The sequence below is a fragment of the Ruditapes philippinarum genome, unplaced genomic scaffold (assembly GCF_026571515.1).
Source record: "Ruditapes philippinarum isolate M1 unplaced genomic scaffold, ASM2657151v2 ctg3062_1_1_1_1, whole genome shotgun sequence".
In the NCBI taxonomy this organism is placed as follows: Eukaryota; Metazoa; Mollusca; class Bivalvia; order Venerida; family Veneridae; genus Ruditapes; species Ruditapes philippinarum.
In genome coordinates, this window is record NW_026852595.1 from 87501 (window position 1) to 104798 (window position 17298).

The 17298-nt window shown below is 31.3% G+C and overlaps 3 protein-coding genes across 3 annotated transcripts; all 3 read right to left on the bottom strand.

The window, feature by feature from the left end:
- Window positions 1–773: 773 nt before the first annotated feature.
- On the bottom strand, window positions 774–1725 carry LOC132718386 (uncharacterized). Its single transcript, XM_060702083.1, has 2 exons — window positions 1482–1725; window positions 774–901 (listed from the first exon to the last, which is right to left on the bottom strand). The coding sequence occupies exons 1-2, from the start codon at window positions 1723–1725 to the stop codon at window positions 774–776; spliced, it is 372 nt and encodes a 123-aa protein (XP_060558066.1).
- A 3417-nt stretch (window positions 1726–5142) lies between these two features.
- On the bottom strand, window positions 5143–6800 carry LOC132718096 (uncharacterized). The gene is made up of 2 exons (XM_060701729.1): window positions 6186–6800; window positions 5143–5747 (listed from the first exon to the last, which is right to left on the bottom strand). The coding sequence occupies exons 1-2, from the start codon at window positions 6304–6306 to the stop codon at window positions 5293–5295; spliced, it is 576 nt and encodes a 191-aa protein (XP_060557712.1). The 5' UTR covers window positions 6307–6800; the 3' UTR covers window positions 5143–5292.
- A 7677-nt stretch (window positions 6801–14477) lies between these two features.
- LOC132718107 (uncharacterized) lies at window positions 14478–16097 on the bottom strand. Its single transcript, XM_060701738.1, has 2 exons — window positions 15458–16097; window positions 14478–15032 (listed from the first exon to the last, which is right to left on the bottom strand). The coding sequence occupies exons 1-2, from the start codon at window positions 15699–15701 to the stop codon at window positions 14686–14688; spliced, it is 591 nt and encodes a 196-aa protein (XP_060557721.1). The 5' UTR covers window positions 15702–16097; the 3' UTR covers window positions 14478–14685.
- Between the last annotated feature and the right edge of the window lie 1201 nt (window positions 16098–17298).

A 17298-nucleotide genomic window follows, 5' to 3' on the forward strand; every position in this document is an offset into this window, starting at 1 on the left:
TCAGTGTCCCAAAGTTTTTGTAAGCGTGACGTGGCATTCGTCATATATCGATTATTTCCAATTGGAATTTGTACTCGGCATATAAATATGTTGTTGTAATAATCTATTCAAGTGTCCGTTTAAAGCTGTTATATCAGAATATCAATCATTAATCAAAATGTAAGGACAACACGAAAAGTACGTCCAGTAGAATGATTAAAAGAGCATTTTCTCTTTAAAGGCACCGGACACTTGAATATTTCTTGCATTTAATTCCTCTCTGTCACTCGAACATTTACAATTTTGCCTCATCGATGCATGAAGGTGCTGCAAGTGAAAACATTCAAATGCGCAATAAGTCAAATCAGTTTAAAAGACCGAGATATCCGAACCGAATTTTTTAACACTATAAAGGCGATTTTTGAGTAACACACTATGACACAGTTGAATTTTTAAGGCACATTTCTGATGTATTATATTATCGACATCTCGTTATGTGAAAAATATGACATTATATTAGGACATTGTCACTTTACCGGTTTATCTTCTACAGGTCCTATACACATCGCGTCTACTAGTTTGATATTTCCTTCTTTTAGGGATACATGAGAAATTATAAAAAACATAAATGGAGATCTTGACTATTTACCTTTAAAATGCGTTTAGACTTCGTTTCAGGAAGATTTCTATTTGACTTAATTCATTGAGTGTAAGAAGTATCGAGTGGAGTGGTCACAAGCACGGATATTAGGACAGACGGACACATATGCAATTCTTGTTCCAATCTTGCCTTGCTACATAGCGAGGTCAAAAGAAAAGAAAAGGCCCTGTGACCAACTCATCATAGTTTCTTTGCATTTCTTTATGACTGACGTCACTTGATATTCGTCAGCGATGCTCACGACCTGTAGGACATTTGTTTCTAGAGAGAAAAACAACAACAAAAAAAAAAAAAAAAACAGATAAAATGATTGAAAAGAAAATGCATTAGATGTATGAGATGTCAAGTAAATGGTTATGTGACATTCTGTTGACTCTTGATCTCTTGATATGAGTTACTATCATAGTCTTCCGTTTTTTATACCAAAACTTTCATCTTTTAAAATAACACCAGGCGGGGCAACGCTCGACTTCTTTTTCTTTTTAACGAGCAAACAAATAAAAGGTTTTAACAAATCTTTGAAAAATAAATTACATTAAAGAAAGAAAATTTCTTATGTTTTTTATTTTAATAGATCTGTCTCGTCGCTATTGTTGTTTTGTCCAAGTATAAAATCCTTTCGATAAATAAATGACAAAGTTAAGAAAACAAAAGAGCTAAAATGACCAGCACTCGCTCGCATTAAAATTGTTCTTAGAAGATATTTATTCATTAAATGGTCATTATCGTTTTTCCCAAAAATAAATTAATTTTTTGCAATTATATTAGAATGTTATTATATAAAATAATTTATTAAATTCTGATCTTCTTTATATTTTATATGTGATATGTTTAAACTAACCTGTAATCGGTTTGGAAATTCTCGGGTGAATGCATAGCAGAAATTCGAGAAAATCATCGTAATTTTTCCCTGTCAATGAAACGAGGTTTTCCTTTTTCTCCTGCCAGTCATGATCAAACATTGCCTTGAAAACAGGCGAAGCGTATCGTAGAAAGTTTTTCGAAACATAAAGTTTGTTGCTGTTATCAAACACCAACGTAATCTCATTATCAAATTCTCCACTTTCTGTAAATGCTTCAGTCATATCGAATATGTTTTTAATGCTATTTTCTAATCCCTCGTCACCGCTCATTTTTAATAGTTTTAATTACTTCCGTTTTCAATTCAATTTTAACAGAAAGATACTGTTTATGAAAAACACATAAAAGGTATAAATTCAAATTTTATAAAGAAATTGAATTTTGTTCAAATCATCTGAAAAATTACTTCCGGTTTCAAATTGAACACCCCAGTATAATATCAAAGATTGACGGAAAGGACGAATAGTTGCGATTGAAAAAATCTATTTATATAATTATCACTACAAATGCACTCAAGGTTGAATCCATGTTTGTTATAATAGGATATGAGTAAAATACCTGACTTGAAATTGATAGGTTAAAAGTTTAAAAATGCTGTCGTTATGTGACAAAGTTAAACAATCGTTATGGATTTATATTCGACTGCAAAATGGTGTAAAGGACTTTATGTCGAAAGCTTTTTAGTTGAAACTTCCTTACTGATAGATAGTATATTTGTTTTTTAATAATAGTTCATAATATAGTTATATGCTGGTAATAAAGTTTGAATTGTATTCACTCATTGCTTTCTTAGAATTTTAAAAGCAGTTTTATAAACACTATTCTGTTACATTTTTTATATGAATACATGCATTATGATGATAAAGGTGTCTTTCAAAATAACAGTTACCGCCTCCGTGGTCGAGGGGTTACAGTCGATGACTTCTTATCCAGTAACCTTTCTGGCGTGGGTTCGATCCCCGGGACATGCTTTGGTAGTTTGACACAGAGAAAGGTAGTCTAGTACTGATGTAACTCTCCAGTAACGATGATTAGGAAACTACTCGCCTATATGACTGAAATACTGTTGGGAAAAGGCCTAAAATGAAACAAAGAAACAAACAAACAAATTAACAGAAACAGTCACTTCTAACGACTATTTCACCTCATTTTTAAATTCTCTGTGAAAGGTATTTATACTTCATTATTGTCTTCTAGGCTTGATTTGTAAACGACACTCATTATGAAATGTCAGTTGTGCACTTGTATTTACAAATCGTATAGGAAAGCATATTCTGGGATTCAGGCGTTGATAATTTTTGCTTATTCATGATAATACGCGCTGTTTCATACTCAATCGTTTTTTGATAATATTAACTAATGTCGATAATATTAACTTCTGCCGAACAGAAGTACACAAAAATCGAGGCTAAGGAAAGCATTTTTATGGCCAATTCTATATTCCTTGATAACATGGTGAAGATCTGTGTCCTGGCGTTTAATAAGAATTTCCACTCTGTTGAAAATAGAATGACATTTCAACACCAGAACGTTTGATATAAATATAAGATCTCATGTTTATATTTAAACATCGGATCAAATCGATTTTGAAATCAATGCACTTAAATATAAACTTTATGTTTTGAAGATACTACTGGAGTATTCTACGTATATTGACTAAAAATGCGAAAGCCTTTGATCTACAAATAAGCGCTAAGTCGCGATTTAGAAAACTGAATTTTGTTAAATAGATATCAACGATTATTACGTGCCATGAAAGGCATAATAGCAAGTAAAAGTTTAACATCTTTTTTCACAAGTGGTTAAGGTTGTTCACTTCAAACAACTTTAAAAGTTGCCCCTCAACTAAGTGGGTTCAAATCTCGTCAATGTCTTTCTTTTCTGGAAGCTATCCAGCTAGTTTATAAAACGTTGGTGGAACGACTAGTTCGTGCCGGAAATATTAGGCGTACGGAGCACTCGAGGTCTTCCTCCTCCAATTAAGCTGGAAAGTCGCCATGTGACCTTTACTGTGTTTGAGCGACGTAAAACCTAACAGGAAATGATATTAAGTTCATTCATAATATGCTTGTTGACAATATATGTTAAGAATTGTAAATCTTTATTTCATTTTTGTAACTGAAACGCACGATCTTTGCTATATTTCTTGCAGGAACGATTTGTGATGAAATGTTTAGTGGTTTAAAGCGTTACGTTGTTTTCCGTTAGGTGACGTCCAGATAGATAACGATTGATAATTTGCAATATGAAATAACCAAATCCTATAGCACTGTTGTCATTAAAAACAATCTAAGGAAAAGGCAAGTATTACTTCGAGATAAAGTAAATGGAGATCTTGATTATTTTATCTTTCAAATGCTTATGACTTCGTTTCATTAAGGTTTATATTTTACTCAAGTTCATTTAGTGTAGGAAGAATTAGTATCGAGTGGAATTGTCACAAACACCAACATTAGGATTGACGGACACATATGCAATTCTTGTTACAACCTTGCCTTGCTATAAAGCGAACTGAAAGGAAAGATTGGTAGTCTCGCGGCAAGAAACAAACTGGATAGAGCAGATCCAGAACGATTTTTAGCAGCATTTATTTCGGTAGGGTTCATTGATAGTAGACGCTCGATGAGGTTTTCTATTTATTCATGCACGAGAGGAACATATTAAAAAAAAGAATTTACAAGACAAACAACAAGGAGCAATATTTTACAACAGAAAATTCATAAATTACATATTTCACAATTACAATGATGCTTTGAATGCAATGTGTGAAGCAATCAGTTATTACGAAATGTTAAAGCTATCCCAGAACCAAATCAGGTAAAAAAACTTTCGTGCAAAATCAATCATCTTTGCCTTTCAGAATGGAGAATTAAATACAGATGATAACAAAATAATAAATATAAAGGATATAGAGATTGAAATACTTTCTTCAAGTACAAAGCTCGGAATAGTGCGTAGGCTTCTGCGGGGTAAACAGTGTTCGGAATATTTCTCTTACGAAAAAAACCGTAGCTCTATTGTATTGCCAGGAAAGAGTCAAGAAAAAAGAAAAAGAAATCTTTATCAAGACACAAATCGAATACCATTCGGGCTGAATGGCAATTTCTAGCATTTTTGAAATTCCAATAGTTGTATTTTAAACTAAAATTTGTCGGATAACCATGTTATATGTTCCGGAAATATTTCGGTCCATTCTGTTATGTGAACGGAATATGCATCGTGGATAACCGTCGGTTGTACTGAACTTATTAATGTCAATGATTAGTTAGCGAAACGTTTATCTATTGTTTAAGTGATGATACAACTAAAAAAAATGTAATTATAAATGGGTAAAATAAAAAAAGTATATTGAACTACTTCTATATCTAACTGAGTGACAATTGAAATAAATGTCTAAAATTATTCTGACGATATTGTTAATATGGTTGAATCACATATGTTCGATTCCTACAGCAAAAGTACAGACGTCTATTTTTACAATGGCTTTCGCTTTACTCTCAATACAATAGCCTCACGCCTTTCTTTCTGTCAGCTTTAATAAAACATTGCAAATAACACATTATGATAAAAGAAGTCTTGTTTCAAAATAATCTTCACTTTTCATATTATGGTAACATAATGCAAACATATGAAAAAAAACATATACATGTACTTTACTTTTCAAAATAATGAACGACAATGCATGCACATTTATTTATATATTTATTCTTTAATTATCTATCACAAATGTGAAATTTGAAAATTATCTTAGCCAGTGTCAAATACCAGTATTTTATTTATGTCATTCACATTTAGTATTTTAGGTTAGTTTCATCATTTAAATGAAGCAATCGTTCAGCTACTATTTTGTATTTAATTTCGAAAGGAAGGTTTTGAAACATTTTCATACAGTCCATTTTTATATCACCAAAAGTTTCATCTCCCGTTTTATCGGAAGGAGAAGGTTGGTTCTTAATGTGCATTTTTTGTGATTCTTTTTGTCCTGTATTATAAAGAATGTGTCCGAACTTTGCTATAGATTTTACTGCAAACTTCACTAAATCATTATAGCTTAATTCATGTACTTTTGCCACTATTCGAAGACAGGGTCTGAGGTATTCTGCGTGGTAGAGATAATGATTACCCTTTGCTCTCGCCTGATCAAATGACGCCTGTAACCAACTTATCATATATTCTTTGCACTTTTTTATGACTGATGTTACTTGATATTCGTCAGCAATGCTCACGATCCGTAGGACGTTTGTTTCTAGAAAAAAAAATTGTACCCAAAGTATAGACTATCTTTAAAAAAATGGAACCACCGCCAGGCGGGGGCAACGCTCGACTTTATCTTTTTTAAGAGCAAACAAATAAACGGTTTAAAGAAATCTTCAAAAAGTAAATTAAAGAAAATAAATAACATTTTTGCCTTTTTTATTGTTATAGGTTTGTCTCGTCGCAGTTGCTGTTTTGTCCAAGTATGAATCCTTTCGATAAATAAATGACAAAGTTAAGACAACAAAAGAGCTAAAAATGACCAGCACTCGCTCGCATTTAAAAATTGTTCTTAGAATATATTTATTTATTAAATTGTCCTTATCGTTTTTTCCAAAAATAGTAAACTAACTTTTTGCAATAGTATTATTTAATAATCTATCAAATTCTGATCTTCCTTACATTTTACATGTGATATGTTTGAACTAACCTGTAATCGGTTTTAAAATCCTCGGGTGAATACAAAGCAAAAATTCGAGAAAATCGTCGTAATTTTTCCCTGGCAATGACACGCTGTTTTCCTTTTTCTCCTTGCAGTCATGATCAAACATTGCCTTGAAAACAGGTGAGGCGTATCTCAGAAAGTTTTTTTAAACATAAAGTTTGTTGCTGTTATCAAACACTAACGTAATCTCATCATCACATTCTCCACTTTCTGTAAATGCTTCAGGCATATCGGTTATGTAACTACAGCTTGATTCTGGTTCCTTACTTTTTGTGAATGCTTCAGACATATCGGTGATGTTGATAGTTCTAATACTTGATTTCTCTTTTTCCATGACTTTTTCATATCTGCCAAATTCCTCGTCACTGCTCATTCTTAATATTTCAATAAAGTCCCCTTGTCTATCTCAGTTGAATGAATATTATTGATGAATAATAAAACAATTTATGAATGCAAAATTCAAAGAGAAATTGAAAAAAAAACTTATCTGAAAATACTTTCGATTTCAAATATTTTTGGCTTTTCCAATCGTTCATTTTTCCAAACATTTACTCGGAACAACACGCAGACTATCATTAATAATATAAAAAAAATGTTTTAAAATGCCGAAAAGTTGTGATTGAAAAATATTTATTTATCAGTACAAATGTATTCATTCAATTTAAAGTTTATAGATTGTATTGATTTGTAACGGATATGTCTTGAAATTGATAGGTTCAAAACTTAAAAAGAATAATGCCAAGGCGTAATATGATCAAGTATAATATGTAAAACAATCGTTATTGTTTTATATCCCACTAAAATGGGTAGAAAATGACTATTTTTTAAATGGTTTGATAGCTTTTTAGTTTATTCAGCCTTGTAAAAAGTAATGTTTTTGTTTTTAGGTAGTAGTTCAGAATGTAGATATGTTGTTTAAAAAAGTTAAAATTGTATTCACTCATTGCTTTCATAGAATTTTAAAACAATTTTATAAACACTATGCTGTAATATTTCTGATAGGAATGCATGCATATTGATGGTATAGGTTCTATTTTAAACGAAAAAAATGCTTGACAGAAATATTACACAATTATTTAATATCAAAATAGCAACGCTCGTCGATACATTGTAATACAATGCACTCATTAAATGAATCAATGTATAGTCTGATTTTATTGACCTGTCAATTTTGAGTACATTATAGCACTCATTTAAATATTCACACCAGCTTAATGCATTGGCCATGTCAAATCCGCGATAGCACAGACGGTAGAGTGATTGTCTAATATATAAGGGGTGTGTAGTTCGATCCCTACTTTTGCCGTTGTTATAAGGCCTACTCTTTTTCTTTATTTTTGCAGCATATTTTCATGAAAATGGCCGGGTGCTTCCAATATTGTCTACACATATATGAATCAACAAAGAAATATTCTCAATTTGTATAGTGTTTAACGCCATTGAAACGACATTTTCTAATTTTGATCCGAATTCATTATGAATTTTAATTCTGAAAGCATGTTATTTAAAAGGAGTTTAATTGCTAAACATATTTAATCAACACGAACAACATAACAAGCAATTATAGCTTCGATAATGTTGAAATATTTATAAGAAGAAAAAAACAACATTGGAGGTACGCGGTCTCGATCTCACAACACGTAGGACACTTAGAAATCATTAACCTGTAACTTACCCTATACCACTATACCGCTCAGTATAATTGCTCCATAGGCACAAATTATATTTAATCAAATCTCACGGAGTACATCTCACGGAAATTACCGAAAATCTTTCGAAGATTAATATATTGTGTGCATTGACCGTGTAATTAGTATTAAATTGACAGGTTAATAAAACCAAACATTAACTACGTATGATACCACTCTTAAACACAGACTTTCAAAATAACAGAAAACAAACAGATAAATAAATAAATTAATAAAACTCTTCTACTCTTACTCTTCTTTACATGCTTTAACGGCATTGTCGGAATATACACTACATGTATATTTAATATTAACCGATACTTGTACTGTGCCGCTATGATAATGTGAGAGTGACGTTGCATTTTTTTTTGTGTACACAAAAGTTTACAATCTTTATCGGAATAGGTAAAACAGTTTATTTAGAAGCGAATAAAGTACAAGATAAAAAACTAAATGTCAACTTAATTTTACTCACGAGTTCGAGCCTCACAAGTTGTCTAACTTTGTCTTTTTTTTCACTATTTTTTCCCGATATTTCTAAAGATGCAAACGAATTGTAAAATACAGGTAGTTTTGTTATAATATTTTATAATTTAAATATACTTTATCCTGTGTAGTGAGTAGTATGCAGTAGTCGTTGTACTTGTGCAGTGCACGAGTATTTCGTGCCACTTGAACTTTAGTTTTAACAATTTGTGTACATGTATTCATTCTGTTTCTTATTCAGTATAAGGTTGTACCAACTTGCTAGATATCATTTTTGAAAAAAAGTGAAAAGGGAAGATAATAGAAATTAAAACAACACTTAACACTTTCTTACGTCAAGAAAAAATCAAGTTTACTCGTATTTGATTGTTTATTGCTATTTGTGTTTACTTTTTTTTTGTCAATAGGCCAAGATTTTATCAATTAATCGCTTCGATTTACAGCAAAAAATAAATTCGGATTCATGAACTCCTTCCGATTTCTATTATATTGGTTTCCCCTTCGGTGATTCGCAACATGTCATATTAATGGATGAGAACCGGAAAGCAGTTCTGCTGTACATGAATTCGAAAGCTATAAATAGCTATGTAGTAGGGCAGGTTGTTTCCCTTTCTTTGTATATAAATAAATGTTCTGGTTTTTGACACTTAAGTTATAAATTTGTTATTTCCCTTTTTTAGTAGTACATGAAATTATAATTTGTTACATTTTGAATTACATTTACACACATCATATCAAGTATACTATTAGTGATTGAATTTGTCAATATAAAGAAGATTTCAGGTATAAGACTTTAATAATTTTACTTTTGATAATTATTCTTAATTTATATTTACGAAACTAAATGTTTAAAATAACATGTTGATATATTGGGTTGTATAACTTTAGTATATAAGGCATCATTGGTAGCAAAGGTTACAAAGACACGTTGCCGCCCCTTCTCCTATCTAACTTTATTAGGTGTTCTTTTATTAAAAGTAAATATATTTCTCATTGAAAGTTCTTTGATTTAAATTTGGTAATTATTACAAATAAAAGGAAGAATTTATTGTTTGTCAGATAATTCATAGTTTGATAAATTGAAGTTTGTACATTTAAATAAAGAAAATTGTCATATATAATTCTGTATTAAACAAATTAGAACTGGAAACTTGGAGTTTTTGTTATTTCCTACAGTAAAGGTTCAGTATTATAGAGACGAAGTAAGTCCAACTTCAGGCTCTATATAAAGCAGTAGCAGAAAAAGGGAGAGAAACTTGCGAAGCCAGGTTGTGAAAGTTTTGCAACCTGTCGCCTCGAAAAGTTGCCCTCTCCTACTACAGCTAGATGACATTAACATTGTGAAAGTCGGACAATCTATTTATAGAAGTAGTTTTGGTCTAAACGAAATGGTCATTCGTGTCGCATTATGGTAATAAGTAACAAACTTTTCGAAAACATTTAAGTAGGCCATTTTTTAGAAATATTATATTATAGTGTTATCATTTTGAAATTGTCTTTTCCGTAGGTGCTTTCCGGTACATAGCACTTTTCTTTTTTACCGCCCTGATTGCTGATTGCACTTATGACATCTTTTTGAAATTCATCGCATTTTTTCATTCCAGAGTGTGTTCTATTTTCAGTATTGAAAGAAACCATTTTTTAATTTTACATAAAAAAGCATGTAATATTACTATATTATAATATAAGTCCCTTTTGTTACTATTTGTATATTTGATTCAGAGATAATAATAAAAAAACAGATTTTGATATTTTTATCATCTAATGTTACTGACTACAGTAGTGACACAAACAGAACACAGTACAGCCATGTCACATTTACAAGTCGTGTAAGTCTTGTTTGTATTCAATGGAAACACTTTCCTTACCAGGTAGGCATCAGTGAAAGTATTATTTTAAATTAAATATCTAGCCTCTCTTTTTAAATATGGACAGTGCATAAGATAAGTATAATTATGCAAAAAATGGTTTACAAAACATTCGGAAAAACATATCTACAATAGTACTTAATCAGAATATAACATGACCTGTGCGTAGGAATAATTTGGTAAGATATCTGCAATAAGCACATTTTTTGTTTTGCGCGAAGCTTCTCAATTGCTGCATTGCAGCAACATTTGTACTTGTATACAGAAATTATTTCGCGAAAAAAGTACATTCCGAACCAGTCTGCATTGATTGCACCGCAGAGCTATTTGTGTTTACTATTTTTTTTGTCCATGGGCCTGGATTTGATCATTTAATTCATTCGATTTACAGCTAAAACTAAATCCGCATCCAAGAACTCCTTTCGATTTCTATATTGTTTTCCCCTTCGGTGATTCGCAACATGTCATATTAATGAATCAGAACAGGTAAGCAGTTCTGCTGTACATGAATTCGAAAGCTATAAATAGCTACATAGGTTATACATTTGTTATTTCCCTTTTTTAGTAGTACATCATATTATGATTTGTTACATTTTGAATTAATTTACACAAAGCATATCAAGTATACTATTAATGATTGAATTTGTCAATATAAAGAAGATTTCATGTATAAAACTTTAATAATTTTGCTTTTGATATTATATTAATAAACACTGTATCACCTTGTAACGCGTGTATAACAAACAAAAAATTCCTGAATTTGGTCCTTTTGAAATTCATCCCATTTTTTTCATTCCAGAGTGTGTTCTACTTTCAGTATTGAAAGAAACCATTTTTTTTTAATTTGACATGAAAAAACTGCCTGTAATATTAGTATATATTAATATTAGTCCCTTTTGTTACTATTTGTATATTTGTTACAATTATAATAATAAAAAACAGCAGACTTTGATATTTTTATCATATTATGTTACTGACTACAGTAATGACACAAACAGAACATAGTACAGTCATGTCACATTTACAAGTCTTGTAAGTCTTGTTTGTATTCAATGGAATTACTTTTCTTACCAGGTAGGCATCAGTGAAAGCATTCTTTTATTTAAAATATCTTTCCCCTCTTTTTAATTATGGACAGTGCATAAGATAAGTCTAATTATGCAAAAAATGGTTTACAAAACATTCGGGAAAAATCTACAATAGTACTTAATCTGAATATAACATGACCTGTGCGTAGGAATAATTTGGTAAGGTATATGTAATGAGCGAATTTTTTGCGCGGAGCTTCTCAATTGCTGCATTGCAGCAACATTTGTACTTGTATTTATCTAGAAGATTAGATTAATTGGCAACCTTACCTACTGCGTTACGCTGACAGTTGATTTATTTGTCGATATTCAAATTTATATCGCAAGCATGCGCGCCTTATGATAATAAACACAATATAATAACTGTTTTACACCGCAGTAGTGGACATGACTGCCGCATCAATAAATAATTATCCTAAACGTACAGTAAGTGACGTTTACATTACAGCCGTGGTTCTAATAACGTGACTTGTAACTGTCATCTATTTATAGAACGATACTTGTACTTGTGTTTATTTTCGTAAATGACTACAAATAGATGCTGCTATAAAATGTTTTTTTTGAAATGTTTTATTAATACATTGTTTAAAATACAATATATCCTATGAACATATTTTGAACATCGTTCAACAATTTTGGAAAATGATTGACTAATCGAACTAGACCAATTACAATATGCATGAATAAGGATTTACACAGTGTGCCGGTAATACTCATTTATGAACACTTGGAAATGACGTTTTCGACGAACTGATGTACTAGTACAAACAAACAATTATGTTGACGTATTAGTCATTCGACCGATGTTAGCTGGGAAAAGGCCTATTATCTCAACCTCGGATGGCTCGAACTACCGTTTTCTTGTTCTCCTCCGCTCGTAACATCAATTATTGCGGATATGATTATTTTGTTGTAATATTCTACTCAGGTGCACCTTTGTGCTTTAAGTAATGGACGGAGGTGCACCAAAGTTCTACTTCCACCAGGAAAGCTGAAACGTCGCGGTATTAACTATTTTGTGCTGGTGCGACGTAAATCCCAACAAAACAGTGACTTATGATAAGTCAATACAATTTGGTCTAACATGTGAAATAAACAAAGGAAAAGAAGTAAGTATAAGCAAGTAATTAAAGCACACATATCGCAACAGTTGCCCCCCTTAAACTTGATCTAAGTCTTCAGATATAAAAGTAATAGGTTGGTCTGTGACAAAGTAATATTACAAATGTTTTACTTTTTTTCCTAGTGTCTCACATAAAACATTTTTCAATATTAATAATATTTTTAAAGTATATAAAAAATATTAACATTTATTTGATAAAGGTAAACAGACTACATTTAGAGTAACCACTTTTCCAAATTTAAAGCTGTTATATCAGAATATCAATCATTAAATCAAAATGTATGGGCAACACGAAAAGTACGTCAAGCAGAATGATAAAAACAGCATTTTCTTTTTAAAGGCACCGGACACTTGAATATTTCTTGCATTTAATTCCTCTCTGTCACTCGAACATTTACAATTTTGCCTTATCGATGCATGAAGGTCCTGCAACTGAAAACATTCAAATGCGCAATAAATCAAATCAGTTTAAAAGACCGAGATATCCAAACCGAATTTTTTAACACTATAAGGGCGATTTTTGAGTAACACTATGACACAGTTGATTTTTTTAGGCACATTTCTGATGTATTATATTATCTTAGACATCCCGTGATGTGAAAAATATGACATTCTATTAGGACATTGTCACTTTACCGGTTTATCTTCTGCAGGTCCTTTACACATCGCTTCTACTTAGCTGATATTTCCTTCTTTTAGGGATACATGAGAAATTATAAAAAAAACATAACTGGAGATCCTGACTATTTTACCTTTACAATGCGTTTAGACTTTGTTTCAGGAAGATTTATATTTGACTCAATTCATTGAGTGTAAGAAGTATCGAGTAGAGTGGTCACAAATACGGATATTAGGACAGACGGACACATATACAATTCTTGTTCCAATCTTGCCTTACTACATAGCGAGGTCAAAAGAAAAGAATAGTTGTCCCAGGACACAAACAAGCTTGATGAAGCAGATCCAGAACGATGTTTTTTTTAGGAGCATTAATTTCGGCTTAGCCAACGTAGTTAATGTAGTGGTAGAGCTCATTGACAGTGGACACCCAAGGAGGTTGTGTTTTTATTCAGGTACTAGAAAACCTAATTATACAAAAAAGTGATTACAAGACGTATAACAAAGATAAATATCTTACAATAGAACATTCATAAATTATTACATATTTCACAATTACAATGATGTTTTAAATACAATGTCAAGAAAAGTTAAAGCTATCCCAGAACCAAATCAGATAAAAATAACTTTTGTGCAAAATCGATCATCTAAGCCAGCCATTCAGAAAGGAGAATTAAATACCAGATGATAACTAAATGGACGACAAAACTAAAAAGGAGCGCCTACGGGGCACGCCATCCGCCATGTTTTCTGCCGGGTTACATATAGATTAAAATACTATCTTCAAATACAAAGATCGGAACCACTGAGTAGGCTTCTGCGGACTAAGCAGTATTCGAAAAACTTCTCTTGAGAAAAGAAACATTAGTTCATGAAGGAGTCTGAGAAAAGAGAAAAAGAACAAGAAGTATCTTTGAAAAATATACTCGGCCGAAGTAGAACTGATTAACGCCCCTCGTAAAAATCAGATAGCCTCGTGTTTACATGCGCTTTCTATTACTTGCACTGACATATAGATTTTAATGATAAGTAAGCTAAACGTTTTCTATTGTTTCAGTGACGATACAACTCAAAAATAGAATAAATTAAAATGGGTTACATGAGAATTTGTACTACTTCTATATTTAACTGAGTGAACATTACTTAAATTAATATATCCTGAAGATATCGTTTAGCTTGTTTGAATCACTTCTGTTCAATTCCAACTTCCAGTACAGCCGTCATTCTATTCTTTCATTTTATTCTCAAAACAAAAGCCTCCAGACTATTTTTTGTCAGCTGAAAAAAAACATGTCAAATGACACTTTATAATAAAAGAAGTTTAGTTTTAAAAAAATCTTCGCTTGTTCATATTATGCAAACATAAGAAAGAACTAAATTATGAACGACAATGCATGCACATTTATTTTATATTTATTCGTTGACTATTTATTTGTCAATAATGTCAGCTTTGACACTTATTCTAGCCAGTGTCAAATATCAGTGTTTTATTTTTTGTCATTTACATTTAGTATTTAAGGCTAGTTTCATCTTTTAAATGAAGCAATCGTTCAGCTACTATTTTGTACTTAATTTCGAAAGAAAGCTTTTGAAACATTTTCATACAGTCCATTTTTATATCACCAAAAGTTTCATCTCCTGTTTTATCGGAAGGAAAAATTTCATCCACATCGTACATTCTTTGTAAGTCTTTTTGTCCCTCATTATAAAGAATATGTCCAAACTTCGCTTAATTTTTACTGCAAACTTCACTACATCATTAAAGGTTAATTCATGTGCTTTTGCTACTATACTGAGACAGGGTCTGAGATATACTGCTTGGTAGAGATAATGATTATCTTTTGCTCTCGCCTGATCGAATGACGCTTGTAACCATCTCATCATATATTCTTTGCATTTATTTATGACTGACGTCACTTGATATTCGTCAGCAATGCTCACGATCTGTAAGACGTTTGTTTCTACAAAAAATATATCCAACAAAGTATAGACTATCTTTAAAAAAACAGAAATCAACGCCAGGCGGGCAACACTCGACTTCTTTTATTTTTTAAGAGCAAACAGATAAACGGTTTTAACAACTCTTTAAAAAGTAAAATAAAGAAAGAAACATTTTTTTCCCTTTTTTTATTGTAATATGTCTGTCTCGTCGCAGTTGCTGTTTTGTCCAAGTATGAATCCTTTCGATAAATAAATGACAAAGTTAAGAAAACAAAAGAACTAATAACGACCAGCACTCGCTCGCCTATAAAATTGTACTTAGAAGATATTTACCTTATCGTTTTACCCCAAAACGTTTTGTTATAGTATTAGGTACTCATTATATTTCATAATTTATCAAATTCTGGTCTTCCTTACATTTTAAATGTGATCTGTTTGAACTAACCTGTAATCGGTTTTGAAATTCTCGGGTGAATGCAAAGCAAAAATTCGAGGAAATCGTCGAAATTTTTCCCTGTCAGTGATACGCAGTTTTCCTTCTTCTCCTGCCAGTTATGATCAAACATTGCCTTGAAAACAGGCGAGGCGTATCGTAGAAAGTTTTTCGAAACATAAAGTTTGTTGCTGTTATCAAACACTAACGTAATCTCATCATCACATTCTCCACTTTCTGTAAATGCTTCAGGCATATCGGTTATGTAACTAAAGCTTGATTCTGGTTCCTAACTGTTTGTGAGTGCTTCAGACATTCCGGTGATGTTTGAACATCTAAAACTTAATCCCTCATATTCTGTGCTTTCCTCATATCTGTCAAACTACTCGTCACTGCTCATTCTTATAATGTCAATAATGTTCCCTTGTCTATCTCAGTTGAATGAATGTTATTGATGAATAATAAAACAATTTATGAATGCGAAATTCAAAGAGAAACTGAAAAAAACTTATCTGAAAATACTGTCGATTTCAGAATTGTTAGTTTTTCCAATAGTTCATTTTTACAAAACATTTCACTCGGAACACCACACAGATTATCAATAGTAATATCCAAAATTGTTTTAAAGTGCCGAAAAGTTGCGATTGAAAAATATCTATTTATCAGTACAAATGCATTCATTCAATCTGAAAAGTTTATAGATATATATTGATTTGTAACTGATATGCCTTGAAATTGATAGGTCCAATATTTAAAAATCATAATGCCAAGACGTAATATGATCAAGTATAATTATGTTAAACAATCGTCCAACTTAAATGGGGAGAAAATGACTTTATTTTTTTAAAAAGTTTGAGAGCTTTTTAGCTGAAATTTCCTTTTTGATTCAACCTTTTAAAAAAATAGTATATATGCTTTTAGGTAATAAGTTCAAAATATAGATATGTTTTTTGAAAAAAGTTAAAATTGTATTCACTCACTGCTTTCATAGAATTTTAAAAGCAATTTTGTAAACGCTATTCTATTACATTTTTTTGCTATGAATACATATATAATGATGATAATTTTTATGTTTCAAAAGGGATATTTCACAATATTTCATTAGAAGCATACCAACAAGTTTAAATGTACATCCCTTTTTCAGAATTGAAGAAAGTGACATACGCTGTTCAGATCATGAGGTATGGTAGATTGCTTAAAGTTGCTCATTTCAAAAAACTAAAAAAACTTGCCCCTTCCCTTTTTGGGTTCAAATATTGCAAAGGACTTTATATTCTTCTTGTAAAGAAGCTATCCAGTTAGGAAATGGACTGTCAGAACACTCATGACTTGTGACCTTATGTGTCGGAAATAATGCAGAGAGGGAAAATGAGGTCTACCTCTGCCAGTCAAGCAGACAGGTCTTGTTATAAATAGTTCTTAAGAAATGTAAATATTTCGTTCATTTTATTAACTCAAGTAACCTTATCATTGTTGTTTTCTTGCTGTTATCGTGTACATTTAACTTACGAAGAAGCAATTTCTTAAGAAATGTTAAGTCGTTTAAAGCTTGATCTACGTTGCTTACAGATAAATTATAATAATGATAATTTAACTATGATATTACAAGAAATGTCGACTTTCCAAACATTAACGAGAAATCAAGTATTACTTAAACTTAATTTTAAAAATAAAAACATATTTTCCCCTACCAGTGTTTTAAATCATGTATCTAAACGCATCATGACATATTATTTAGTAATCTTAAGCTGTTAATAATTAGTGTAAATACACTTTGCTCTAAGACTAAAAACAATCAAAGACAAAAGGCGACAGTATAAGAAAGTCACTATAATGCACTTATCACAACATTG